General features: G+C 43.0%; 1 protein-coding gene across 1 annotated transcript; it reads left to right on the top strand.

The window, feature by feature from the left end:
- Window positions 1–26,972, top strand: AQP1 (aquaporin 1 (Colton blood group)). Its single transcript, XM_054016613.1, has 4 exons — window positions 1–471; window positions 21,489–21,653; window positions 23,070–23,150; window positions 25,207–26,972. The coding sequence occupies exons 1-4, from the start codon at window positions 82–84 to the stop codon at window positions 25,384–25,386; spliced, it is 816 nt and encodes a 271-aa protein (XP_053872588.1). The 5' UTR covers window positions 1–81; the 3' UTR covers window positions 25,387–26,972.
- The last annotated feature ends 415 nt before the right edge of the window (window positions 26,973–27,387 follow it).

The following is a 27,387-nucleotide window of genomic DNA, read 5'->3' on the forward strand; positions in this document are numbered from 1 at the left end:
TTTTTTCTTCAGCTTTCCTCCTCAGACCTTAAAAGAGAAATATCAAGCAGGGGAAGGGAGGGAGAGAGAGAGAGAGAAAAGATGGCTAGTGAATTCAAAAAGAAAATGTTTTGGAGGGCAGTAGTGGCTGAGTTCTTAGCCATGAGCCTCTTTATTTTTATCAGCATCGGCTCAGCACTGGGCTACAATTTTCCTGTAGTCGGCAACAGAACAGCCACAGCCACTCAAGACAATGTGAAGGTCTCGCTGGCTTTTGGAATCGCGATTGCAACCATGGCACAAAGTGTGGGCCACATCAGCGGTGCCCACCTGAACCCAGCGGTGACCCTGGGTCTTCTGCTGAGCTGTCAGATCAGCCTCTTGAAGGCTTTCATGTACATCGTTGCCCAGTGCCTAGGAGCAGTGGTAGCCACGGCGATTCTTTCTGGAGTCACTTCATCTCTTCCAAACAACTCCCTTGGGCTCAATGCGGTAAGCCGATCACCTTTTCTTTCCCACTTTCAAGCAGAAGTTTTAATGTAAGACCAATAACCTACTGAGGAGGGCAATCTGGTGTCTGGGGATTGTTTGAGGCAGGCAGGCACAATGCAGGAAACCGTGTTTAAAATAGGGCTTCATCCAAAGCCCACTGAAGTCAACAGGAGCCTTTGCCTTGACTTCAATTGCCATAGGATCAAGTTTTTAGGGCTCATGCTGTCACTTGCTAGTACAGTGACCGCTGTGAGATTAAGGATATATAAACCATCTCCGATAAGACAGAGATCAAAGAGAAGGTCCTCTTTTTTTCCTGAAATAAGGTCATATGCTGGTGGGTACTGGAATCACATTAGGTTGGTGTTTGCTTTTGTACGTCAAGCATGAGATATTCAAAGTTGCCTAAAGGATTTAGATGCCCAATTCCCATTAAAATTATTGGCAATTGGGTACTCAAATCCCTTAGCAGACTTTGAAAATCTCAGTCTACATATCTTTTCTGGTGATGCCATTTAAGGTGTATAGATGAGTATATATTTGTATTGTTTTCAGGTTACTCTGTATAGGCTACCTAATTAGGGGCTCAGATAACCCCAGGATGGATGCTAAGAACATAGGTACCTAATTAAACACAGAGAGAAAAAGGTGCGGGGAGGGAGATCTGTAGCAAAGGAAATCCTGTCAAAAATCTACAGTGAAATGTACCTGTTGCATTACACCGAGAGCTGAATTGCTCTCTGACACTGAGTCACAGTTGCCACTTCTTGTGTTTTTGTTTGTTTATAAATACACTTATGGAAATGTTGAATTCTGCATTGCTCTGGCCAAGAGGAGGTGAGGCAACTGTCTATAATAGGAGCCCTGGTTTCAATACTTTTACAGCCAGATGTTTGTGGCGGTGTGACTGTGGACAGTCATTTCATTAAAGCTGCTCAGATCATTTCAGTGCAGCTGTTCCTCCTTAAAATACTGGCATTCGACCAGAGTGGCCATTAAATGGATACACATATTTTTGAGCATTTGTTTGGCTTAGAATGAGCCTATTTTCAATGTCAGTCCATAGCCACAAACACCTCGTTAGTGTTACCTACAGGAATATTAAAACTGGGATTTCCCCTATGGCTAGTTACTCCATCTGATTCTGCAAATTGCACTTATTATAAATCTTCTGGACGTACCCTCCCATATAAAGAATTTAAGGTTGCAGTTTTTGACAATAATATTCAGCACCCAGTTTAATTCACGGGGCATATTTGCAAGCGAAGGTTTAGATCAGAATGCGTCTTTTGCTATAGGCAACCCCTTTATAGGCAAGAGAAAACAAACAGAACAAGTCAAAGAGTATTAAATGAACAAATAATGTTATGTGGTTTAAACATGCTGAGGCGTCATAGGCAACTACAATGAAAATTATGAGAAATACAGTAAAAGTTGGTATTTAATAAGTTACTCCAGAGTAACAAGTGGGTGTCACTAACCTTCATGCTCCATTGCAATATTAGTTGCTTGTTTACCTCTGTGGAATCTGTGGTTACAGGGGATATGATGATCCATCTATCCACTCAGCTTCCAAATTTTGATAATAATTATGGGCCTGACCCAAAGACCCTGGGAATAAATGAGCGTCTTTCCATTGACTTCAATAGGCTTTGGATCAAGGTCTAAAAATGGTATGTACTCTTTCCCTCTGAAACCAGTGCCAGAGGGAACTAGACCATGCAGGAGTGAAGCACATGTAACCAAAGAGGTCTCCTGCAAACACCTCGCTGCCAGCTGTCATTAAATGCGGGTGGTCTGTTTCCCAGAGTGTTAGCATTTGGATTTCCCCATCTGCACACTGGCCAGCCATGAAACCCTCGTGCACTGGTTCACCCTAAACCTGGGTGAACCTGGACTGTTGTTGGGTGGATATGTCACACCAGACAAAACCCCGTTTGTTTCTCTGACTAACCCCAAGTTATGAGGGTGCTACACACACTGCACAGGCAGGGGAGCTGGGAGACGGGGACCCCAAAGAGAAGTGTTTGGGAGGCAGGGGGAAGACTGGGAAGATAGGGCTGGAATGACAAGAAGGCAGGGAGAAAAGTCTACAGGGGTAATAAAGCAAATACAGGCTGGCTGTGAGAGGGAAAGAACCATTCCTTGAGAGAAAGTGTTCCCTCCACTTGGGCATGTGGCCTCAGCCTTTAGGCAATATACCACAAAATCAGGGGCTATTTTTTCCCCCAAATGAGCCATTATTTTACTCCTATTGCCCTCCCAGCCAGCCAATGTTTGTACTAAATCTAATGGCATGTGCAAAGTGTCGGGGTGGAATCAATGGTAATTTTGCCATTGGCTTCAATGGAACTTGATTTTACCCCAGGAGCCTTAAAAATTCCACCTGACCTGCAGGAAGGAAGCCTCTGAATCTTTACAGGAATTCAGTGGAATTCAATGGAATTTGTGCTTTTAGGGGAAGAGAATACCCTGCAGGGAAAAAACATGGTATTTTATGGCTCTAGAACAGGGGTGGGCAAACTACGGCCCATGGGCCAGATCCAGCCCATCAGGGCTTTGGATCCGGCCCGAGGGATTGCTGGCCCCACGCCGCTCCCAGAAGCAGCTGGCACCATGTCCCTGCGGCCCCTTGGGGAAAGGGGGGGCAGAGGGCTCCACACGCTGCCCTCGCCTGCGGGTACTTCCCCCCCGCAGCTCCCATTGGCCAGGAACGGAGAACCGCGGCCAATGGGAGCTTCAGGGGAAGTACCCGCAGGCGAGGGCAGCATGTGGAGCCCTCTGCCCCCCCTTCCCCCAGGGGCCGCAGGGACATGGTGCCAGCTGCTTCCGGGAGCAGCACGGGGCTAGGGCAGGCAGGGACCCTGCCTTAGCCCCGCTGCACACCACTGACACCCCGGAGCCACTCAAGGTAAGTGGCGCTGGGCTGGAGACCACACCCTGAACCTCTCCTACACCCCGCATCTAACCCCCTGCCTTGAGACCCCGCCTCACTCTGCACCCTCACCCCAACCCCCTGCCCTGAGCCGCCTCCTGCACTCCGCAGCCCTCCCTGCACCCCAACCCCCTGCCCTGAGCCCCCTCCCGCACTCCACACCCCTCCCTGCAACCCCAACCCCCTGCCCTGAGCCCCCTCCCACACTCTGCATCCCTCCCTGCACCCCAACCCCCTGCCCTGAGCCCCTTCCCACACTCCGCACCCCCTCGTGCACCCTAACCCCTTGCCCTGAGCCCCTTCCTGCACACCGCACCCCCTATTACATGCCACACTCCCTCCCGCACCCCAACCCCCTGCCCCAGCCCTACATTTGTGGCCCTGCATGCAATTTCCCCACCTAGATGTGGCCCTTGGGCCAAAAGTTTGCCCGCCCCTGGTCTAGCACCATATGTGACCATATCCCCACATTGGAATTTGTCCAGGACACTGGTCAGCACCCTAATCCTGCAGTTAATGTAGCTCTCTAAGGTGACTCCTATCATCCCGAGCATGGGTGTCAGTGGTCTTCATTGTCAAATATTCAGAAGAAATGATTTTTCATTCAGTGCTAAATGTTCTGGCTGGAGTCTCAGTGGGGGGATCTCCCTGGAGATGGGGAGAGCAGCAGCTGTTGTTTTCCCTGTGAGAGAAATAGAGAGGAAAACAAGTTTATTCACTTCCCACTGGCAAGTCCAGATTGGCAGAGTGGCTAAGTTCAGTGCAGGGGGAAAACAGCCCAGCAGCTGCCCTGACGAGAAGGTTTTTCAGAACCTGTCATGATAGGTCACATGGGAAAGAAAACACAGGTCAAGCCTCAGAGCAGGCTGGATCCGTCCTTAAACAGAAGATAAGCAGAAACAATGTAGATCTGCCTCTGTACAATGCCCCTCCCTTAACTAGAGTACAATAGGGAAGGGATAGAACCTACATTATTGCCAACAGCTTCAGCTGCTTGTGCTTTCAGTGGGAATGAGAGGATACGTTAATCTGAATGTGTGGGAAAAAAGAAGAGGCTTTTAGGTTGGGCTACGGTTCCTAGAGGAGTGGTTTCTGTTGTAACATCATCAGCTTTTATTAGGGTCAAATTTTCACGTTTTTATGAGCCAAAAAAAAAAAAAAAAAGAAGTGCAAGCACATTTGCACATGACCAGTGTGAGTGACTAGACAACCTGCTGTGCACACGCGGTCTCAGACCTGCAGGTATGCATCGTGGTAATAGTGAGCCTCACTGCCTACCACCAGCAAACCAAACAGACAAAAAGCAATGCAAGCAAGCTAAGCAAAATGACAGCAGTTATAACAAAACACACCAAGAGAGATGCAAAGGTGCAGAGAAAGAGGGTGGAGGGAGCAGGGAAAGGTATTAAACTCCTTTAAAGGGTTTACTTTTAGGTACTATATGGTGCTAATGTAACCCACACACCTGCTGGGTGTGGTGTTCTGTCCCCTCTAATAGCACCTGCGACCACTAGGAGATTAATGGGTTTGCGCTACAGCCTTAGCTAAGAGCCGTATGGCTTGAGGTTCGCGCATTTAGCTCCAGAAATACCAGATTCGATCCTGCCCGCCGATGACCGGGGTCTGTCGGTGTTACACTAAGATGACTACATTAAAAGGGCCCGATCCAAAAGCCACTGACATCAAGGAAAATACATTTATTTTGTTCAGCAAGTTTTGAATCAGACAGTAATGCTGAGGGACAGTAAGAGACAAGCTGGGTATGTGCAATTCTAAAAATCTGGCCCTCCTTTGTCAGTCTTTAACCATGACACAGTGTTAACACAGGAAAGGTATCTGTTTGCAGTTCAGAGCAGGCATCTCTTTCCATCATCTTGCATCTTTTTTGTGTGTGTGGATAATTCAGCTTCTCGCCCCAGACTAGTTTCCACATATTAGAACTGTAAGAGCAGAGTAAATCCAAGACACAGCCTTGGCTTTTGAATGTAGCTGACTATTCTATGTTTGCGACAGATCTGTGAACTAGGGATTGTTAACGTGTAATTTACTTACACTAAACAGACTATTAATGGTCAACAAGCAGGCAAGAGGCAACTGATATGTGGTCAGATAACTGCTGTAGTCAAGATATTTGCTGCCTATCAGTGATTATCTCAACACTTTTACCAGATTGCCGTAAACTACGTGATGCCAATTTTAAGTCAATTTTCCCTATGGCTGAAATTATAAGATTGTGAAAGATGTATGCACTGCTTCAGGAGTTCATAATTTACTGCACTTTATGTGGCTTTGTACACTTATTAAAGCCGCAGAGAACCCCACTGCGAAGCTTAGCAAACAAGCTCCTTGCTTGTTCTAAGACCTTTCTTCAAGTTTGAAAAATTAGTGATAATTCTGCCTTAAATTAAATGAAAAAGAATTTAAAGGTAGGAAAATAAACATGAGTACTAAAGGAGATTAATCTAGACAGAGGAGGAAAAACAAGAAAATACAACCAACTCTGGTTTAAGGGCGCATGCAGTGGGCTGACAGAAATTGGTTACATAAAGGAGATGTCTTTGGAACAAAGCCAGACCAGTATGTTCGGAGATATTTCGTAGCAGTCTCCTAAGAGATCACACTAATAAAGGTGTACTTTAGTATGGGTTTCACTGCATGTTGTTCCTTGAGTGTGCTTTGGACTTTCTCTCTAATGGATAGTCCCTCTGCCACACCCATAGTCAATTAGGCTGTTCCACAGATGAATCAACAGTGGCAGACACATGAATGTACAAGCTGGGATGCAAAATGGTTTTATATTGTCTGGTTAACCAGGCTTGGAGATGACTCAAAAGTCTTGCCCAAAAGAGGAAGGAGGGTGCTTCACCACAACATTAGCTCTTCACCACAGCAGGATCAGTGCTTGGCAGTAACCACTACTTTCATTCCCCCCCTTCCCCAGCACTTTGCCATTACAGGACAAATCCCTCCGCATGTGCTCAAGGCAAGTAACTCTCTGAGGAGAACAAGCAGTGGTCTCTGAGTGTTGTTCAGCACTAGGACGGATTTATCAGCCCGAGAAATTGTTTTGATATTTTCTAAACAAATCATTTCAATTTTTCAATGTCAAATGACGTTTTGTTTTGAATTTTACTTCAGTTGTCTTTTTGAAAGAACTTCAAAAAACCTCCTTGAAAATGAAATGAAATGTTTTGGGTTTGGGTCAAACTTTTGTCCAATTTTTGTTCATTGAAACATTGAAAACATTTTAGCGTTGGGTGGACCTGAAATAATTTTTTTTTTTTTGGTTCTGCCACCAAACCAAAGAATTGGTTATTCACACAGCTCTTATCACAGATTAGAGAACGCCTCAGAAAGACCAGAGCTGTGTTATAACCAATGTGCCAGGAGTGGCTTCTGCGTATGTTTTGCTGTGGTGATTCAGTTTTTCCTGTGTCCCTCTTTCATTATGATCACACCCTCAGACTGTGATCTCATCCAATCTTAAACTAAACAAAATCAGATTGGGTCAGGAGTTGGGTGGTGGGACTTACAAAGAAAACCCAGTGTTTTAGAAAATCAAGGATGGTGAATGAGTCGGCAGCATTTTTTCCTCTGAGCCAGCCTCGTGCTATGGAGTATTGGACTCCTGGAGGTGCCACTGGACAGATGAGACATACATCTGAGGTCTGGCCTTCTTACAGACATTATAGAGGGCATGACACTCTTTATAAGACAAAGACTTAAGTCCTTGCACCCTGGTCAAATTTCAGCCTAAGAAATTACATTCTGCATACCTAAATTCCCCCTGTGGTTTCAATTAAACCCAGTATTCTCTCTCTCTTGCTGGCCTAGGCTGTTGTGTTGTTATGTTCTGCACTATTAAACACACACTATAGCTGCTGTAGTGCACTCCAGAGGTGGCTGCATTTCAGTAGTGGGCAAAATGATCCCTGCATACATAACAGCATTCAGCCAGGGAGATGGGTGACTTTGATAAGATACAGAACACAAGAAAATCACTTGTTTGAAAACTGCAGTGGTGTTGCTATGTTAGTAACTTGTTTCCATAGTGAGAGAAGATCCATCTTCTGAATGAGACATACAACTGGTGCCCTGGGGTAAATGTTATAGTTAATTTAGGAAGAACGGGAGAGTTATTATTTCCTGGCTGTGTTACCTCTTTAGAGTATTGATGCAGTTTTACATGGAGAAGCTATTCTTTCCTTCTCCACCTAAAAATTAGTGATTAGTGTTTCTGATGCAGAATAGCTGCTCTCTACCACCCCAGAAATGTCCTGTGTTCTCTGCGATGGGCGAGTCACACCCGATATATGTATTTTGAAACCCCTTTTGGTAAAAGACACTATACTTATAATTATTTGCAGTGCTGTTGTAGCTGTGATGTTCCCAGGATATTAGAGAGGTAATATCTTTTATTGGACTAACTCCTGTTGGTGAAAGAGACAAGCTTTAAAGCTTACACAGAGCTCTTCCTCAGGTCTGCATCTGGGAAAGTCCTCAGAGTGTCACAGCTAAATAAAAGATGGAATGCATTGGATTTAGCTGTAACACTTTGAACATCTTTCCCAGACCTGAAGAAGAGCTCTGTGTTAGCTCGAAAGCTTGTGTCTTTCACCAACAGAAGTTGTTTTTTTTTAATTAATGGAGATATCCCATCTCCTAGAACTGGAAGGGACCTTGAAAGGTCATCAAGTCCAGCTGCCCGCCTTCACTAGCAGGACCAAGTACTGATTTTGCCCCAGATCCCCAAGTGGCCCCCTCAAGGATTGAACTCACAACCCTGGGTTTAGCAGGCCAATGCTCAAACCACTGAGCTATCCCTCCCCCAAGTAAAAGATATTACCTCATCCAGCTTTTTTCTCTACTATACTTATGAGATAGCCTTATCACTAAGTACATGAGATCCTTGTACAACATGCATAGTGTCTAGGGAATACACTTTGTCTGGAGGTGTTAATTAGGACTAGCAGATCTCGTAAGGCTATAAAACAACTCTGACTGTCCACCCAAATCAACACATCTGTTTAATGCATGGAACTATCCCCTCCTGACACCTTCTTAAGAAAACATAATTGACATGATGGCCCTGAACCTACAGTATGATAATGCTCCTATCCAATAGGGCGAAGCAGCCATAAAACCAGCTGAATTGGCCACTTGAAGATTTCCTCGGTGTGGGAGCTCCTTAAATGTCACAGAGCTGCTGTGGCAGCTGCTAAACCGCACCCTGGCTCATAGTACAGTGGGGGGGGGATGGGAGAAAGGGGCGTAGCAATCCCTGGCTTCTAGAATCGCTTTTTGGGACCATCCACCCACCAGTCCAGTCCCTAGGCTTAGAATAGAGCCCTCCTGAGGATGTTTTATGCCCGGAAGTGGACTCCTGGTGGTGGCTAGAGTATTAGGAGGAGTTAAACATTCCTGTTTGGAAAGTGCTGTGAAATCCTCGGAATAAATGTGCTATTTAAATGCACAATATTATTCTATGACTTCAGATTGTGGGAGAAAATCTATAGACTTGCATAAGAATAAGATACAATAGACCTAATCATACCTATTAGTTTTGTTCAAGCTACTAAAAGGAAATGTGTAATCTTTTTAACCCCTTGAGGAGGTCCCAGCAATTTAAGAGTGAGTAGAACTGTCCGGAACATATTTGATGATTTTTTTCCTCAGTGAAAAATCAGAACTTCCTCTCCCCCCCCCACTTCCTGAAAATCTTTGGTGAAATTTGTTTTCTGTTCTAGAGTTTTCAGTTCTAGAGTTGAGACATGTTGGCTACAATTTGTAGGAAACTCTCCCTGCCAGCACCCGGACTATTTTGTGACCAAGCAGTGAACATTACTTTCTAGAATCTTTGATTTGGCATCTTTCACTTTAGGCTCAGGGCAGGCCTAGGACAAGCATCACAGATTTCACTGGAAGAGATGGCCTGGCAGAGCTGTGTGTAGGTGGAACTTGCTCCAGGCCATGCAGGGATACCAAGCCTTCATTTCTAGGGATGAAACAAATCCAGTTGAGATTCACTAGGCATGAAAAAAGTAGCTATCTGTATCGATCCAGACTGGGAATCTGGCACATGAGGGAATAAATGGGGAGGGAAAGAGGTCTTTCTGGTGAAAGGCAGGATGGAGGGAAAGAATGAGGTAATGAAAGTAGCTTGTGGGAGTCTCTGGGGCCAATTCTCTGTTTGTGTAAATGGGTAAAACTTTATGGAAGTCAATGGAGCTGTGTCCACTTATGCCAGCCAAAAATGTGGCTTTCCGGGTGGATGGAAGATGGCAGCTATTTAAAGGATAAGAGAATCCTAGAAAATGTAGGAATCAGAGTTGTATAAAGACAAATCTATGACAACCCTTTTTTCTCTCTCTGAGCATAAGATTAGTTCACAAATTTTAAAGGAGGAAAAAACAGCTCTAGAAAATTTCCTGTTCTCATATAGAAGTTTCCTGCTTTTTTCACAGTGATTTATAGTCAATGTGTGTTTGCTTTCCCACTCTCTAGTTTAACTGGAAACTCTAGATAACAAAAGGTCATACTAACAGACAAAGGCCGATAAAAAAATTCAAAATGTAAACGTGATCTTCATTAGCCATTTTAGGAATCTGTCATCCCAGGATTTAAAAAAAAAATAGGTATCATGATGCAAATTTCATTTTTGAGAAATGACATTTATTTTGTAAATCCAAATTGTCTCATTGTTTCCTTGTGCTCCCCTGTTGGTCTGTCTCCACCTGTTGTCTCTTGCCTTATATTTTGATTATAAGTTCTCAGGGACAGAGCTTGTCTTTTTGCTTTTATAATTTTGGTTGTGTGTTTGCAGAGCACCTAGCAAAATGTGGGCCTGGGTCTATGACAAGGGCTCCTAGGTGCTGCCCCAATACAAATAGGAATAATAATCTAATAGCAATAAAAATAAGAACTCAGTAAATCCCCTCTGGATTTACATAGGTGGGAATGGGAGCAGAACCTGATACCATGTGTTCTAAAAGGAAAATCCCAATGAAAAATAAATAATTACATTGAAATTCAGAACTGTATTCAGAGCTGATGGTAAGTGGGTAGAGCTCCACTGAAGACAATGAAATCTGAGTTTAGGACAGCATCGTATTCCATTAAATCAATTACACGGGGCCTGTCCTCTATCTTGGACAGAAAAATAAATAGACACATAAATAAATGAGAGGTAAAAAGTGTCTGAATATCTCAACAAAGTTATTCTCCCCTAAGAGGTGGAGGTCTGTAATCCACCACTTGGGTTAGGGGATGCGGCCTAGAAATCCTGCTGTATCCTGGGTTCCGCTGGGAAAACAATCTACACCTCAGACATTCAGTCTTTCTCCGATTCTTGGACCCTTCCAACTAGCAGCACAGTTTTCTTATTACTGCTGCTATTCACTCTCACTCCCATGTTCTCTCCCTGATCCCTTTTCTAAAGACAATATATGGTGATGTGGACCATCTGAGAACCTAAATATATTAGACGGAGGTGACATGGATGTAATGGAGGCAGAATTTGGCCCTTAACCCTTTTTCTGATATTGCTTCTATATTGATGATCAGGGCAGAGAAATGAGAGAGCAGAAGTTGCTGCCTTCACTCCAGAAGCCTATTCTGAATATAAATGGCCAAATTTTACCTTTAGAAAGGAGAGTTTAAAGGTATAAACTACCTCGGGTTTGAGAAGTCTCTGAATATCCCCTTAATTCCAAGGAAGATTTCAGTTTCATTGGAGCTTGGGTTTAGAAATATAAAACTAATGCTACTTCAAGGCAATCAGCAAGTGCCCACACTGTGGTGTTTGTACAAAGCCAGATAGTTGTTCCAGTGTCCACATACTGGGGGAGATTGTCATAGGCACAAAGAGCAGGTAGGCACCCAATTCCCATTACAAGTTGCCAATGAAGGAGGTAACAAATAGTTTATCTGTATAATTAAGTGCTCCAAACATGCTTCTAAAAAGGATTTGTTTACTCAGTTTTAATTGAGTTTAGAAAAAAAAAAACCTCCTAATTTATTCCCAAACAGTAAAATCAAAAATCATTTCACAAGGAAACTTTCCCACGGGGAATATACAAAGGGAAAGTGTAATGAGACTCTTCCACAAATGCTTTGCCTCACACTGGTGATGTTTAATGAAGGACCTGTAGATATATTGACATTTACTGTCTGCCATTGGACACATATGCTAGATTTATATACGTTGGTTTAATATAAATGAAGCCATCATTCTTCTCTTTATAGCACATTGGGCCCTGTAACACAAAAGGAATGACTAGTTTCTCACCATGTAGTGGAGAGGGTGGGAGGATGGTGGTTGGGTCTTATTATTTGAGGTTGTCTACTGTCCAAAGAGTGGAAGACAGCTGTTGTTCTGAGAGAAATGCTTGGGCTGGCATCTAGAATTCTCTCATCTGTATTTTTCGGGAGGGAGAGTCTGGCAGACGACAGGAAGTTATGCCCCCATATTCTACTGCAGGTTCTATCACTGACCGACTGGCTGATGAAGTCTTTCCAGAGATTTCCATTGACTTCAATGAACTTTGGAGCACTCCCCTGTTGTGTGGCCTGAGACAAAAAAAAACATTTAAACCTCTCTGTGTCCCAGAGATTTCTGACAAGTTGCACTATATCAATCAAAACCAGCTAATGGGTGTGATAATGCCTGTCTCACCGGGATGTTGTTAATGAATTAGTGTTTGTCAAGTGGTTTGAGCTCTTCCACAAAAGGTCATACAGAAGAACAATTATTAACATGTTATTATTAATCAATTACCCAACTACTGAGGATTTAACATCATTAAATAGTCAACTCAAGGAGAACTCTCAATGCTTTACCTGCTGTGTACCAAACAAAGGTAAATCTGAATGTCAAAGCCTTTGCAAAGTGACGAAGAGGACAACTTCATCGCAATATTAATAACTTTATAATAACTCACAGAATCTGGGCCCTGATTTGACAAAGCACTTAAGCACGTGGAATTTTAAACATGCGAGTGATCCCGATTGAAGTTATGCACATACTTCTGTGCTTTGCTGGATTGTGGCCATAGTGCATTTTGACTCTGACTCAACAAAACAGTATGCAACAAAGCACATATAGGAAAAGCTTTTTTATCCAGCATGTTAGGGGAATGGGTGGTGCCGGTAAGGGAAAAATTCCAGCTAACTAAGAGGGAAGGAGTTTGGGTGCAGGAGGGGGTGCGGGGTTGGGGCACGGGAAGAGGTACAGGGTGTGGGCTCCGGGAGGGAGTTTGGGTGCAGGAGGGGGCTATGGGCAGGGGGATGGGGTGCAGGAGGGGGTGTGGAGTGCCAGATCTGTCCCTAATGCTCCTAGTTGGAGGTGCGGCTCGGCAGCTCTGCATGCTGCCTCCATCCGCAGGCGCTGCCACTGGCTGTGGTTCCTGGCCAATGGGAGCTGCAGAGCCAGCTCTCAGGGCGGGGCAGAGGCAGCACACAGAGCCACCTAGCCACACCTCCACCTAGGAGCAACAGGGATAGGTCACTGCTTGCAGGGAGCCACCTGAGGTGAGTGCCGCCTGGATCCAGCACCCTGAAACTCCTCCCGTGCACCAACCCCCTGCCCCAAGCCCTCCACCTAGGAGCAGAAGGGACATGTTGCCGCTTCTGGGGAGCCATGTGGAGCCAGGTAGGGAGCCTGCCAGCCCCGCGCCAACTGGACTATAAACCGGACTTTCAGTGAAGATCAGAAATGCCGGTTTATAGAGCTTTCCAGTTGGTGAAGTGCTGGATAACACAATTTTGACTAACTTCAGTCATGGGAGCAGTCCCATTGACTTCAGTACTGTGATCCTACAGTATCTCGAAGTCCTTTAAAAAATAACCGTGTGACATAGAGGGATTGTTTTGGTCCCTCATTGAATTGCCACCATCACTGGGATTAAATGCTGCCACAGTTCCACAGTGCATAAAAGACACTAAGTACAGGCTAGGACAGGAAGTGATGCTGCTCATATCCAATTGGAACAGCAGCATGAATTGTGGTGGTCGGGACATAGTTACCTCAGATAATGGAGACAACAGATGAGCCACTCTGAGGAAAGGTGTCCTGTACCAACAAAATAACTGAGGGACTTTGGAGTAGAGCAGTGTTTCCCAAACGTGGAACGCCGCTTGTTTGGGAAAGCCCCTGACGGGCCGGGCAAGTTTATTTACCTGCCGCATCCGCAGGTTCGGCCGATCGCGGCTCCCACTGGCCGCGGTTCGCCGCTCCAGGCCAATGGGAGCTTCTGGAAGCAGCAGCCAGTACGTCCCTTGGCCTGCGCCACTTCCAGCAGCTCCCATTGGCCTGGAGCAGCGAACCGCGGCCAGTGGGAGCCGCGATCGGCTGAACCTGCGTACATGGCAGGTAAACGAACCGGCCCGGCCCACCAAGGGCTTTCCCTACACAAGCAGTGTCCCAAGTTTGGGAAACACTGGAGTAGAGTAACAGAAATGGTTGTGTGGGTGGACTGCAGATATTGATTTATGAGATGAGATTCATAGAGTTTAATATGAATCAATGTAGGTTGGCTAAACAATGACTAACGGGTCTGATAACAGTGTATCGATATTTGTAGGGTATGAATAGAAAAGGAGATTAATCATTTCAGGTGGTACAATGAATTATCATTAGAAAGAACAGGGTAAGATTAAGGAGGGGAGTGTTTAGGTTAAATAGTAAGGAACACTTTCAGAGAGTGAATGTCTGGAAACAGCCTCCTGAAAGAAGTGGGGAGAGCTGCATCACTTAGGAGACTTCAAACTGGGCTGGGGAAAGCAGCAGGAAATGTTCTTTAGGGAACAGACCTGCATTGGGAGGGAGATGGACTGGGTGAGCTAATGTCTATCGTGGGAAATACGGGGATGTCTAATGCTAGTTATTAGAAGCTTTTTGAACATAACATGCTAAAGAATGAGTTCACTGTAGGGAAGAGATACTAATTATTTATTATTATTAATGATGTTTATTATTAGTAGTAGTATTGATTATTATTATCTGTATTACAGTACTGCCCCACAGATGCTAGGTTCTGTGCACACTACATTTACACTCTAACTATATTAAAAGAAAGTTTGGGGGAATTAAGGATTTCAGTGAGCCCAGCACAATGGAAGAATCTTTTAACTCTCACAGTCCTATATAGTTATTTTGCAAGCTATGCCGTATGTGGGGTTCTTCAGGGTTAATGCATCAATATGCATTACCTGTTAGTGGAAGAAGGGAGAATAATTATTTAGGATGGTCTAGGGGGACTAACTAGCAGTGGAGATGGGAGAACAGGAAAGTAAATTGCATAACACAGTTTAGTCTTCTAGGACTACAATGCTTTGGCCTAATTAAAATAGTTGGGCATAATATAGGGGTATATAGATAAAAATTAATTACCTGTTAAACACGAGGTCAGACTGCATGATCTAATGGTGCTTTCGAGCCTTAAACTCTGTGAAACTATGCAATAGATTCCCAAGAGAGGTGATGAAAATCCCATTCCTTAAAACCATACTAGATAAACCATACTATAGGGAACATTCCAGTACTGCTAAAGGGAAGACCTAACAGGTCTTTTCCACCTGTAATTTCTAGAATTGAATGGCACTAAAAGTAACTCTGGAGGTTATTGTCAATGAAATTCTACATTCCATACTGCTTAGTTTTCACGCTAGGAGAAAACATATCAGTATGGCACATAGAGAAGTGTTTGGAAGATACAAAGATGAATATGTCCCCTATGCAAGGTTGATGTACTCATTTGCAAAAAGTTCCATATTTTTAAGGAATGATGAGAAACTAACCAATTCCCTGATATATAAAAGTGAATTGAACCCTGGAAAATATGCTACATAGCTAGAAGGGTGCTGGATGATACGGCACATAGTTCCACGTGATAAAACCACCTTGGGTAACAAATAATAATGTCCTTTCTATTGTCTTGTCCATGTAATTGGAACCATGTTTTGACTTGATGTACTTTTGTCTCTAATGCAAAAAATATGACGCCCCCAGAAAAGTTCATAGGCATGTTCACCTTGGGCCAGTTTAATTTCCTGTTCCCTGTTTCTGTTTTGAAGTCAGACTACTCAGAAACGTCCTGCTCTGATAAAACAAAAGGAAAGAAAACATGCCATTAATTGCCCACATTCCTGCTCAAAGTGGTGGAAATGGGTCAGCTAAATATGTCCATGAAGAGCAACAGCAAGAAGGCAGCTTGAATACCTCCACTCATGGACAAATCAGAGAGCGAAGCATTTTGTCACCTCTAAGAGCTATTTGCATTTCGGTTGCCATATGCTTCCCACAACTGCATAGAGAAGGAATTCTGCTCACTCCATGAGCAGCTCTAGTGATCATGGTTTGACCAATAAATTTACATTGAATCTTGCAGGCTGTTGAACCATCCTGTCGGATTACATCACCTGCTTGCCTTTACCAAGGCTTGAGATGGGTCTTTTGAACTGAACTGTGGGTGATGTAATCCCAAGTGTGCATTAAAATGGATTGGCAAAAATGAACAGCTTCTGCACGCAAACGCCAAGATGGATTTACTTATAGACCACACTCTTCTAAATGGCCATGGAGTCAATGAATGGTTGCCAGTGTTATATAGATAAAAATAATCCCAGAAAGGGAGCGGTGTGCTGTTCCTGAGCAACGCTTAATAATCAATGCTCAAGTAACAAAGTTCAGGGGTTTTAACCATGCCATTGGTTAAATGGGCAATTGCGAAGCTTGTAGAGATGAAGATTATCTTTGGAAGAGGTAGATGTGCTGTGTCTGAGCGATACTGTCCTTTCTCCTGGATATCACTCCATAACAAAATCAAGAGGACCTTCCTGAATGTTTGCTGACCCTACTCAGTGTGTGGACAGAAGACAGGCTTGGGCTTAAACTGGAGTCAGAGCCCAGGCTTAGTGGGCAATGTAGACATACCCTAGGAGCCTGAGTCAAGGAGCAGAACCCTGTTGTGCTAGGTTCTCTACAAGCAATGATACTCCATTTCCAACACGAAACATTTCCTCTCTCTTCTTAGAGTTGGTATTCTTCAAACTTGTATTTTGAGTGGTCGTTCTTTGTTCTTATACACCACCTGGTATAACATGGACAGTGATGTATGCTCTTTCCCATTTCCTATTACCTTTCTGCCATTCTTTGTTTATTTTTGTTCATTTAAGTAAGGCAATAATGAAGAGAACACGGAAATGCACCAGTATAACCCAAACCACCGCTTTCATTGTATGATGTCAAAAAGCTGCAATTATTAAAATCATACTGTACGTTTATTGGGAATGATCCTCGTCCCCAGAAAGGTCAATTCTTGCTGCCGGAGTCTCACCAAGTGACCGTAAAGCTGCCCTAAAGAGGCAATGGAGGAGTCCTTGATTGTGGGGGAATCCCATCGCCCCTCCCCACGACAAGGGGTGTGTTAGAGCCACCCTGGGATGTTCTAGTCACTGTAAGTTAGAGCAGATCTGTGGCTGCTACAACTTGTGCCAGAGGCCAATTCAGGGCCCAGGGGCATGAGGTGTAAAGGCGGCTTATAGCAACCTTTGCCTCTCCCCGCCCATTCAGCAGATTGAGTCCATTGTTTTAACAAGTATACACTAAAATGTAGAGCTCAGGATGGCTGTAGGCCTGGAATCCATGAGGGCCAAAGGCTTCCTGTCAGATACAGCATAGGCAATGGCACCACAAGCCCCCGTATGACTTACCGCGACTTTGAGGAGCTACCTGTAAACATAAGGGGTTAGTTGCATTTCCATCCTCTCTCAGTGTCTGCTGAAACTGCCAATCTAGAGGTGGGAGTGGGCTGGTGGGTTTTGTGAGGTGGACATTAGGAACTGGACAAGGACCATCTAATGCTTTCACATAAACCACCGAACAGCTGGCAGGGGTGACTGACTTTTGCTGAATGCCAAACAGTTCTATGATTGAGCTTAAGATGTACGGGTGACAGGCCCTGCACTTTGTTACCACTTCCTCAGAACCATCTGGTCTCTTCCTAATTTTCTTTTTAGCATATTAGCTTAAAAAACAGACCAAAGGAAACTCACCTGCCAAAAACTGTCAAGGATTTGAATTGAAACCACAAAAAACATAGTTAAAGGGGACACATGAGCTGCTCCTCACCCCACTAGAGAGGTGATCAAATCTCATGTTTCAGAGCATTAGCTGACCACTGCAAAGGCCAGGGAGGAATACTTCCTAATAAAAACATTGCATACCTGGTCTCCAATCCTGTAGAAGTCCAATGCAAGTCCAATTGCAGGACAAGCACCTTGGTCAGGTGTGTGGTAGATGGTGCTAGATGTGGGATAGCAGACATGTGGGACCAATGGAATAATTTACCATCAGAACCCAATGTTCCTATGAAAACAATGATGTTTCTCATTACATACATTCTGATGGTTAAAGCCAGTAGAGTGGTTGTCATCCTGTAATACTGTATGCTACTAGGTTCAGATTAAGGCATAGGCAACCTCCGTTCATGCCTAGGCCCTCAGATACTGGAGTTAGATGAGTAGATTAAAAAATAAGCTTTCATTTAAAAAAAGAAGTTTGTAGCCCTATGGTTGCGAAGAAAACCTTGCAAACATGACCCACATGTAACCAATATAGTTATGTCTGCCTGAGTCTGTAGAGAGCCTGAAATGACAGCTCTGAGAGGTGTTAACTGCCTCGTGCATCTCAAAGGGGTGTGAAAGGGATAGCTCCATCAGTACCACCCTGGCAAGGGGACTATGTATTTGGAAGGGATAAAGGATTTCAGCAGGCCTGGCCTACTCATCCCAGCAGATACACCCCAGCTGCTGAGGTAAGTACGGGGAGAAGTTACCCTGCTCCACTTTGCGGGGAAAAAGTGGGCTGCCTGCCATCTCCACTCCAAATGTACGGCATGGTTGTGGGGATGGAACCACCAAGTAACCCATGTTGTGGTGCACCCAGGGGCCCAGATTGCCTTAATACAGCTTTGTATATTACTATAGTGACCCTCTAGGACAAGGCAGACAGACCTCCATAGCGCCATATTTACTGACATCTGACCAAAGGAAGAGAGAAAAAAACAGGGCAGACCATCCAATGTTTAGTCCTGATTTGTAGAGTTTTGGAACATAGCCCACACTCCTTCCTATTCCAATGAAACTTGATGTGCCTCTCAGGCCAGATGTAATTACATCTGACAAGCCCTTGCAAAAGGAAAAGCTTTCCTATGACATTAGTAAAGGTTTCCTACGACCTTTCCAGATTTTCTTTGATTCCACAGAGCCCATGAATAAGTGTTGATTAACACAGAGAATGACCTTTGAACATGGGCCTCTTTTGTGTGTGTGTGTGTGTGTGGGGAGGGGGAGGAGAGGAAGAATATGATTTCCACCTCCCATAAATAAGGATTAAAGCTGTTTTTCAAGGTGCAATTTATTTTAAAATAAATCTTTTGATGTGAAGGGCAAATCTAGTTGTCGCTCTGCTATTAAGGACTTCAGTGATACACCAGCAGAGAATTTGACTCCATAGATGTATTGGGAGACCTATGTCTCATTGTCCTGATTTTCATAGTCTGCACCTGCACCTGCAATTGGCTTCTAAATTTCAACATTTGGCCTTCCAAATTCAATATATAGGTGGGATATTCAAAAATACCTAAGGGTACGTCTCCACGGCTTGAGGGAGGGATAATTCCCAGCTTGGGTAGATGTGCACATGTTATCTCTGCTCAAGCTAGCACCTAATAATAGCAGTGTGGCCACAGTTGAGTATAACCCCGTAACAAGACCCTCGGTATGTACTCAGACAGTCTGAGCCGCTGGCTGTGGCACCATAGCCACTCTGTTATTGTTAGTGCACTAGTTCAAGGAAAGCTAACACGTGCACATCTACCCAAGCTGGGAATTACACTGCAGCGTAGACTTACCCAGAATGACTTAGGAGCACAAGCTCCATTGATTTGCAATAAATAAAGTGATTTCTCTTTTCACAGAAGGGCTGATGGGCCAGGTGGGATGGAATAAATAAACTGCCTTTTTGGAATGGCTGGGTGGGAAGCAGCAGATGCAATGGGTTGATAACCAATAGATGAGCGGGGTGGTGTGGCTCAAGGGTTTAGTATGGATGTTTGGGTAGTGGAGGTTTTCATCTCTGAGTCATCAATTCTTATGAAGTTAAGACTAGTAGCTCCCAACCGGTATCACTGTTCAGATGGATGTTGGGTTGTCTCAGTCCACTTCCTAGAGAATGGGTGTCCACATCGCACAATAACGTCATTGCAACGGACACTACTTGGCACCTGTGGAGAAACAGATGACTTCTAACTGCAGGGCTATCGATCCAGCTCTTTTCATGAGTAATATGTAAAAAAGTGTGTTATTTATAAACCAGATCCTCAACTAGTGCAAATAGAGGTAGCTCCATTGACTTTAATGGAGTTGTGCTGGTTTATGTCAGATGAGGCTCCAGCCAGTCATTTTACTCTTTCTCTGGAGAGACAGAGAAAGCCTTATAGCAAAGGCAAAAACAGGAATGTGACTAGTGAGGGGTGAAAGTCAAAGGATTTTGTTAAGCATCCAAAAGTTTGGGTACTTTTCTGAAGTTATCCAAATGTCTCTCCTAAGGAAATGAGGCTGGAAAACTCATGAGAACAGATTTTCAAACATGATTTCCTGTACTTTCTTTGTTCCAGATGGGTCACAATATCATTATGTTATTGTCATGTAGGGCCTTGAACTTTTTAATGCAGATACTAGGACAGATGGGATAACCTCCTGATAACATGACATTGGATGTAAACTTGGCAGAGCAGGCTTGTTTCTCAGTTACATTGGCCTGATTACAGTTTCACAGTATCACTTAACATTGAGTTCAGTGGCGTTACTCCTCATTTAAACCGGTGTAGCTGAGATTAGAAACAGGCCCATGTTTAATGAGCAATGGACAGAACTAGTACAAACAGCATTCTGCATGTACTTTGCATGATCCAGGCGTGTTTCCTGAGCACACATTTTCCATGGAACTTCCAGAAAATGAGCAAATTTCCTTTTTTTCTAAGCAAACCTACACATTTTGCTGCTCAATGATGTGCTAGATATTGGGGGCCTGATCTGATGCATGCCAGCTTTGTGGGGATGTAACACTGTTGATGTCAATAGTTCGTTCTCATTTACGGGAGTGGAAACAAGATTGCTGTGTCTATGCCTGTCATAGCTGATCCACCCCCCACAACTTGCTTTCCTTCAGGAGGGTTCAGCCACAACTGTGTGGCATTTTTGCCCTGTGAGTGTTCTCTTTTTTTCAGGTAGCACTGAGAGGCCTCGACAGAAATCAGGGGCCTCCAGAAAGCCAGGCATTGTACAAACTGATAGTAATAGATAGTCCTTTTCCTGAGGAAAATACAATTCAAGCAGATGAGAGATAAAGGGTGGGGAAAGTAAGGCACAGAGAAATGATGTGACTTGCCCAAGGACCCACAGTAAACCAGTGGCAGAGTAAAGAACAGAGTCAGGTCTCTTAGCCTCCAGACCAGTGCTCCACCCAATGGACCACACCACCTCTCTTTCTCCTTGCATTATTTCTTCCCCTTGCATTTATTTGGCATTTGCTGCAGTACGAAAACAGAGCAATGTGCAATCTGTTTCTACAATGTCTAGGTTTTGGGAAGAAATTAATACGTACACTGAACACTTAATTCAATGGATAGGATGTGTGTAACCTTATATTTATAGATGGCAGATTTTGGGTTCTCTCTGTCTCTCATATACATTATGTTATTATTGCAGAAACTTGCAATTGGCTGTGTTACCAAAAGCCACTGTGTCTAGGAGCTCAGTTTTAACTTGTGGCTGGAAGAGTTTATAGTTTTACAGTATCATCTAATAACAGTTCCAGGGGCATTTGATGAGTACAGTGGCTGGTATTTCAACTCTAGATTTTCTCTTTTTGGTCAATTAAAACCAACACGAGGGATGAAATTGCCTGACTGGCCTAGAATTTCTCACTGAAGAACTAATACGGTGTGAGCATTCAACCTCAAGTCTCACCTGCATGTGGCTCAGAATGTCAGATGAAATTATTCTCCTTGTCTCCATACAGCTTGCAGATGGAATCAATTCAGGCCAAGGGCTGGGCATTGAAATAATTGCCACCTTCCAACTGGTGCTGTGTGTCCTTGCCACCACAGACAGGAGAAGAAATGATGTCTCAGGATCAGCACCTCTGGCCATTGGGCTCTCTGTTGCCTTAGGACATCTTCTTGCTGTAAGTTTTAACTCTCATTGTAAATACTCTGCAATTTCCCATGTAATGGTCCTTAGGAGGATTTTTCCAGGAGTGGCTAAGATTATTCTGTTCATGGCCAGAAGGCCATAAATTCCAACCTGCCTGCCAAAATACCTTACACAGTCCCTATCTTCCCCTTAAATATCCGTTATCCTGCTGGCACATCACCCTGAAATGCTCACTAGCCCTGCCAGTTGAAGACTGAATATATCATCTTTGTGACCCACCTTTATAAAGATTCTACATTAATATAAAGCTTATATGGCATTATGCCTTAATACAGTACTTTGAGACATTGTTATACAATTATAAAGTCATAGGTCAAACAATACTTTCATTTCCAAATGCAACAGCCATCACTTAGACTTCAGAAACCTCGGAGGTGAAAGACACAGCATGCCCACCAAGAACTGCACTAAATTAGTTCTACTATTCATCAGACTCATTTCTCTCCTTTTTCCCCTGACCACCTCTGCACGCCTCCCCTGCTGCTGCAATATCTTCCCAGGTCCTTTACAACATGCCCTAAGTGGCCCCCTCAAGGCTTGAACTCACAACCCTGGGTTTAACAGGCCAATGCTCAAACCACTGAGCTATCCCTCCTCCTTGTCTTCTTTAAGCCCATCCTCCAAACCCCACTCCTTCCCCACAGTGACTTGCCTTGAGACATCAACACTCAATATTCTACACTTTAAAATAAAATTATAACAAAATAATATAAAACAAGGAATTAGCTTTTTTGAAGACAAGTAACATCATAACCTTGTTTTGTGAATGTCTCCCATTCCCCAACCTGGCCTGATGCCATCTCTTGTGTTTCTCATGTAACCTCAGTGTTAAGCTCTTTGGGATATGAACCATGTATTTGTGACCTTTGTAAGGTGGCATGGACTCCTATGGCATATGCAAATATTCAATAACGACAGTAAGAAAGACTACCCAAACTAGACAACCTCAGGTCTTAAGAAATGATTCCGAAGAATACCCAGATGTACCAGGCAAGGTCCTCGCAGGATATATACGGGCATAATTCCATTAAAATAGAAGCTACATTGATTCACAGCTGCTCTGAACCTGAGGTGAGATCTTGGTCCCATTAAAGTCAATGGCAAAGCTCCCATTAACTTCAATGGGGCCTGGATTTCCACCCTTGGCCCCTTGAGAACAATTCTGCTCCACCTTCCATAGAAGTCTCCATTCTTATTCTTTTCCATTCCATTCCCTAGAAAACTCCATAGATGATTCCATTCAGAATCACATTTGGTCGGTCACAAACCTGCTAAATGATCATTAAGTATGGATTTTATTGTATATCAGACATATATATTTTGCTGTTGTGCAACATATTACATTCTGAATCACTTCCCTAACATCAGTTCTCTTTCTTTCACATAGATTGATTACACCGGTTGTGGAATCAACCCAGCCAGGTCTTTGGGTTCAGCTTTGGTTGGCAGAAACTTTACTAATCACTGGGTAAGTTCAAATCATTCATTCTACAGGAATTTATTTTTGTGACAAAAACCTAAGATGAAGTTCATGATAATTATTAAGCATTGCCATGTATACCTACTACTTTAAGATCCTTGGATAGGAAGCATTATAAAAGTATGATTGCAGTTCAAAAATACAAACATTAAAAGATATATTATCATCAGAGCTGAGCGAATAATTTAATATTTCATTCAAAAAACACAGCATTTTTTCAGCTCACAAAATAACTGCATGCAGATCACAAACTCCTCAACTTTATTTCTTATTCCATATTATCCCATTTATCTTATTTTGCACATTCTTTTAACTATAAACAGACTTATTGCAGAGTTCTAGCCAAGTACTCAATATTCAAGCTATGTTTGTGAGCTGTGATTGGTCAATTACAGTGAGCGCACTTAGGCTTAGATCCTTCAAAGTATTTATGTGCCTAAGTCCCATTGAAATAAATGAGAATTAGTTGCCTAAATACCTTTGAATATATGGGGCCTTTGATCCCAATTCAGGAAAGCACTTTAGTTTATGAATAATTTTACGCATGTGAGTAGTTGCTTTGAAGTCAATGGGCCTATTCCTGTGGTTAAAGTTAGGCATCTGCTTACATGCTGTCCTGGATCAGGGCAGTGGAAATATTACAGATTTCAGAGCGGTTCCCTATGCTTAAAACGGGGAATGCCACTAGAACTGCTACTGTGTCTAGAACTTGAATAAAGTCTTGAAGTGTTGTCCATTTAAAATCACACTATAAAGTGCCTGTTTCCTGATTAGATAAATGTACACATATTATCAAATGGAATCCTCATGCATGAGAATTTTAAATTTGGTTTCCACCAGTACATTTGCACATGACTTTCAAAATCACTTTCAATGAATATTTATGCCTGTACAATTTGATTGCACAAATCCTCATGCAATGTGAATTTAAGAACATAAGAACATAAGAATGGCTGTACTGAGTCAGACCAAAGGTCCATCCTGCCCAGTATCTACCGACAGTGACCAATGCCAGGTGCCCCAGAGGGTGTGAACCTAACAGGTAATGATCAAATGATCACTCTCCTGCCGTCCATCACTACCTTCTGACAAACAGAGACTCTTATTTATGCAGTATTCGCCCATCTCTTTACTGATCACTATGCCGCCCATTAGCGAGTAGGGCTAATCTTAGCATTTGGGGCATGCAATAAATTCCAAACTGAAGGATAAAAGACAGAGTTGAGAAAACTTGTATAAATCTGCTTACCATGCCATCCATCTCCCACTTACAAAAATGTAACTTTGGTTATAAAGGAAAATTAGTTTAGCTTAACATTTTCAAACTTGTGTAGCTAAAAGTAGGCACCTAAATCCATAAGAGGCACTTAAAGTACAATTTTCAAAGTCACCTAAGCAATTTAAGAGCCTAAATCCCATTGAAAATCCAGGGGATTTGGGAGCTTAAGTCACTTTTGAAAATTTTACTCCAAAATGAATGTGGCCTGATTTTCAGAGGCACAGAGCATATGCAGTTCCCATATTTTCAGTGAAAATCAGACCACATATACTTAGGAACATGCAAAATGTTTTCCCTGTAAGTGCCTAACTTTAGACACCCAACAACTTTGGCCTAAGTGATCTGCTCAAAGATGCATAGCAACTCAGCATCAGAACCAGGATTAGAACACTGGAGTTCTTGGCTTCCACCCCAATGCATAATCTATTAGATGATCACCTCTAGGTCTAATCCAATGTGAAAGTGCATGACTAACATAGGATGATTCCAGGAATGGCTCTACAGTGAATGAGTATTTTGGAAAGCACTGAAAGAAATACCTGAGTTTGATTTTTTTTTAAATAATGGAGATATCCCATCTCCTAGAACTGGAAGGGACCTTGAAAGGTCATTGAGTCCAGCCCCCTGCCTTCACTAGCAGGACCAATTACTGATTTTGCCCCAGATCCCCAAGTGGCCCCCTCAAGGATTAAACTTACAACCCTGGGTTTAGCAGTCCAATGCTCAAACCACTGAGCTAACCTTCCCCCCAATTTTGTATTTCAGATCTTCTGGGTGGGCCCAATGCTGGGAGGTGCAAGTGCTGCCCTAATCTACGACTTCATTCTGGCTCCCAGAAGCAGCGACCTGACTGACCGTATAAAGGTGTGGACCAGTGGCCAAGTGGAAGAATACGATCTGGATGGGGATGACATTAACACAAGGGTGGAGATGAAGCCAAAATAAAGAAGAATTCAGGAAAAGAAACACATCAATTTCTGAAGATGTTATCACTATTATAGACTCTTTGTAAACACACAAGCAGTATTTCCAGAAGGTTTTAAATTCAGGTTTTCCATTTCCTCGCCCCCTTTAACTCTAGCCTTTACTATCTGGCTGATAAGTACAATGGGCTTGAGGCCAAAATCACTAGACACTTGCGTGTGAGCTAGCGAGTGAAGTTAAAATTCTGAAACCCCAGGTTTATGGCACTGTATGGGAAGGAATCGTTCCCCCGATGTCTCCATATATGATCATGACATTCAAATCACCAGTGTAAGTGCTGTGACAGTGGAATGCTAGGACACATGATCTGTCTGTACCCATAATCGAGATTTTACTAGACAGAAAGCTTTAACATAAAATATGAGGCATAATAAGCACATGAAAAAATTCTCTCCAGTTGTTGGCACAAAAGAATCCTTTAGAAATAAATGCACCTAAATTGTGATATGGAACATGTCTGAGCTTGCTAGACTGCATGCGAGCCCCAAAACACTGCACCACCAATGCTCTCAGCAAACATCAAATCTGCAAGCGCCAGAAACGTTTGCATCTTCCAATCTTTTGTTCTCTCTGCACAACCTCGATGCAACTAGAATTTTCGGACTCCAGGGAACTAATAACTAGAAGTCAAATGGAACGCAGCTATAACAATGGCAACGAGAACAACACCTCGTTAGCGTGTAAACAGGATTTGCCTAGTCCTGTGACTCGTCTGCTTTTGTTAATCTTGCATATACAACTGTGCATCTTAAAACAAAATGGCAAAAAATAAAACCCACCCCACTTCTTTGAGTAGCTAATACTGGGAAATTCAGGGACAATGTAACACAGAATATATATATACTCAGTATATGAGTATATTCTAAACGGGCACAAACAAATAAGTTTTTTGAACCTAAACATATTTTTGGGGTCATTTCCTGGATTTATATATATATGTTTTATATTAAAAGACTAATAAACGGTTTTGTAAGAAAATAGGAGAAGAAAACAAAGGAAAAGGATTGCGGTAAATGTTAGGCAAAATAAATGGCACTGGAAATGGAGAGAAAACTAACACAAAAATATGTAAGACTATTTTCTGTTTTTATTTTTGTCCTACTTTGTATTGCCTAAGTAATACACAATTGTAGATGATTGTGTATACTAACCGCAGAATATATTTGAAGCAGATACATACTAATATACCTGTTGTATACTTAGACTATCACCTTTAAATAAGAAATGAGGCCTGGGGTGTATCTATATGAAAAACTGCACACTTTCAACTCACCCAACCAATCAATTGATATCGCTATTGATCCATTCTCATGTTAATGAAGCAGTATTGATCATAGGGCCAAAACAAGATTCCAATGGATATGAAAGTTGCAGGCAGCTCAGTACATGTACAGCACATAAAATTAAAAAAAAAAAGCAAACATGGAATACATTTTTCTTTCTTGCATTCACATTTGGTATATTATCCCATGTATTATCTATGTAAATATGGCATGGCTGGATTTTGGATCAGTTTAGAAATAAACAAACGCCGTTGTACTAACACACTAACTGATCATGATTCTTGATTTTAACCTGCCATCCAATACAGTGCAATGTCATTTTGTATGGCATCATTCAGTTCTCCTCCCCCCAACCCCATAAAGTGAGGATGATAGTTCTGCTCTCCTACCCTTGGAGGCCCAATTTAAATTGTGAGCTTTTGGGGGGAAGGGATGGTCTCTTATTCTGAATTTGTACTGCACCTAGGACAGGGGGTGAGGCGCAAGTTTGATTGGGGCCTTATGTGCTACTGAATAATAAATAATAGTAATATAATTAATAACGCAATTAATAATGTATTAATTATTATTATTATTATAAGCATATATCCAAGTAAAATATTATAAAGTGGCACATGTAGTGTCAGAGGGAGAAAGGCATTAATTGCTAGAGGCGTCTGTCAGGAATGGGGTAGAGAGA

Source organism: Malaclemys terrapin, chromosome 2 (assembly GCF_027887155.1).
Source record: "Malaclemys terrapin pileata isolate rMalTer1 chromosome 2, rMalTer1.hap1, whole genome shotgun sequence".
Classification (NCBI taxonomy): Eukaryota; Metazoa; Chordata; order Testudines; family Emydidae; genus Malaclemys; species Malaclemys terrapin.

What these genes read in the sequence shown, in the direction of transcription:
- AQP1 (XM_054016613.1), top strand. Translation starts at nt 82, where the DNA reads ATGGCTAGTGAATTCAAAAAGAAAATGTTTTGGAGGGCAGTAGTGGCT. An exon ending in ACTCCCTTGGGCTCAATGCG is followed by an intron (nt 472 to 21,488) that starts GTAAGCCGATCA and finishes GTCTCCATACAG; the next exon opens with CTTGCAGATGGAATCAATTC. An exon ending in CCTTAGGACATCTTCTTGCT is followed by an intron (nt 21,654 to 23,069) that starts GTAAGTTTTAAC and finishes TCTTTCACATAG; the next exon opens with ATTGATTACACCGGTTGTGG.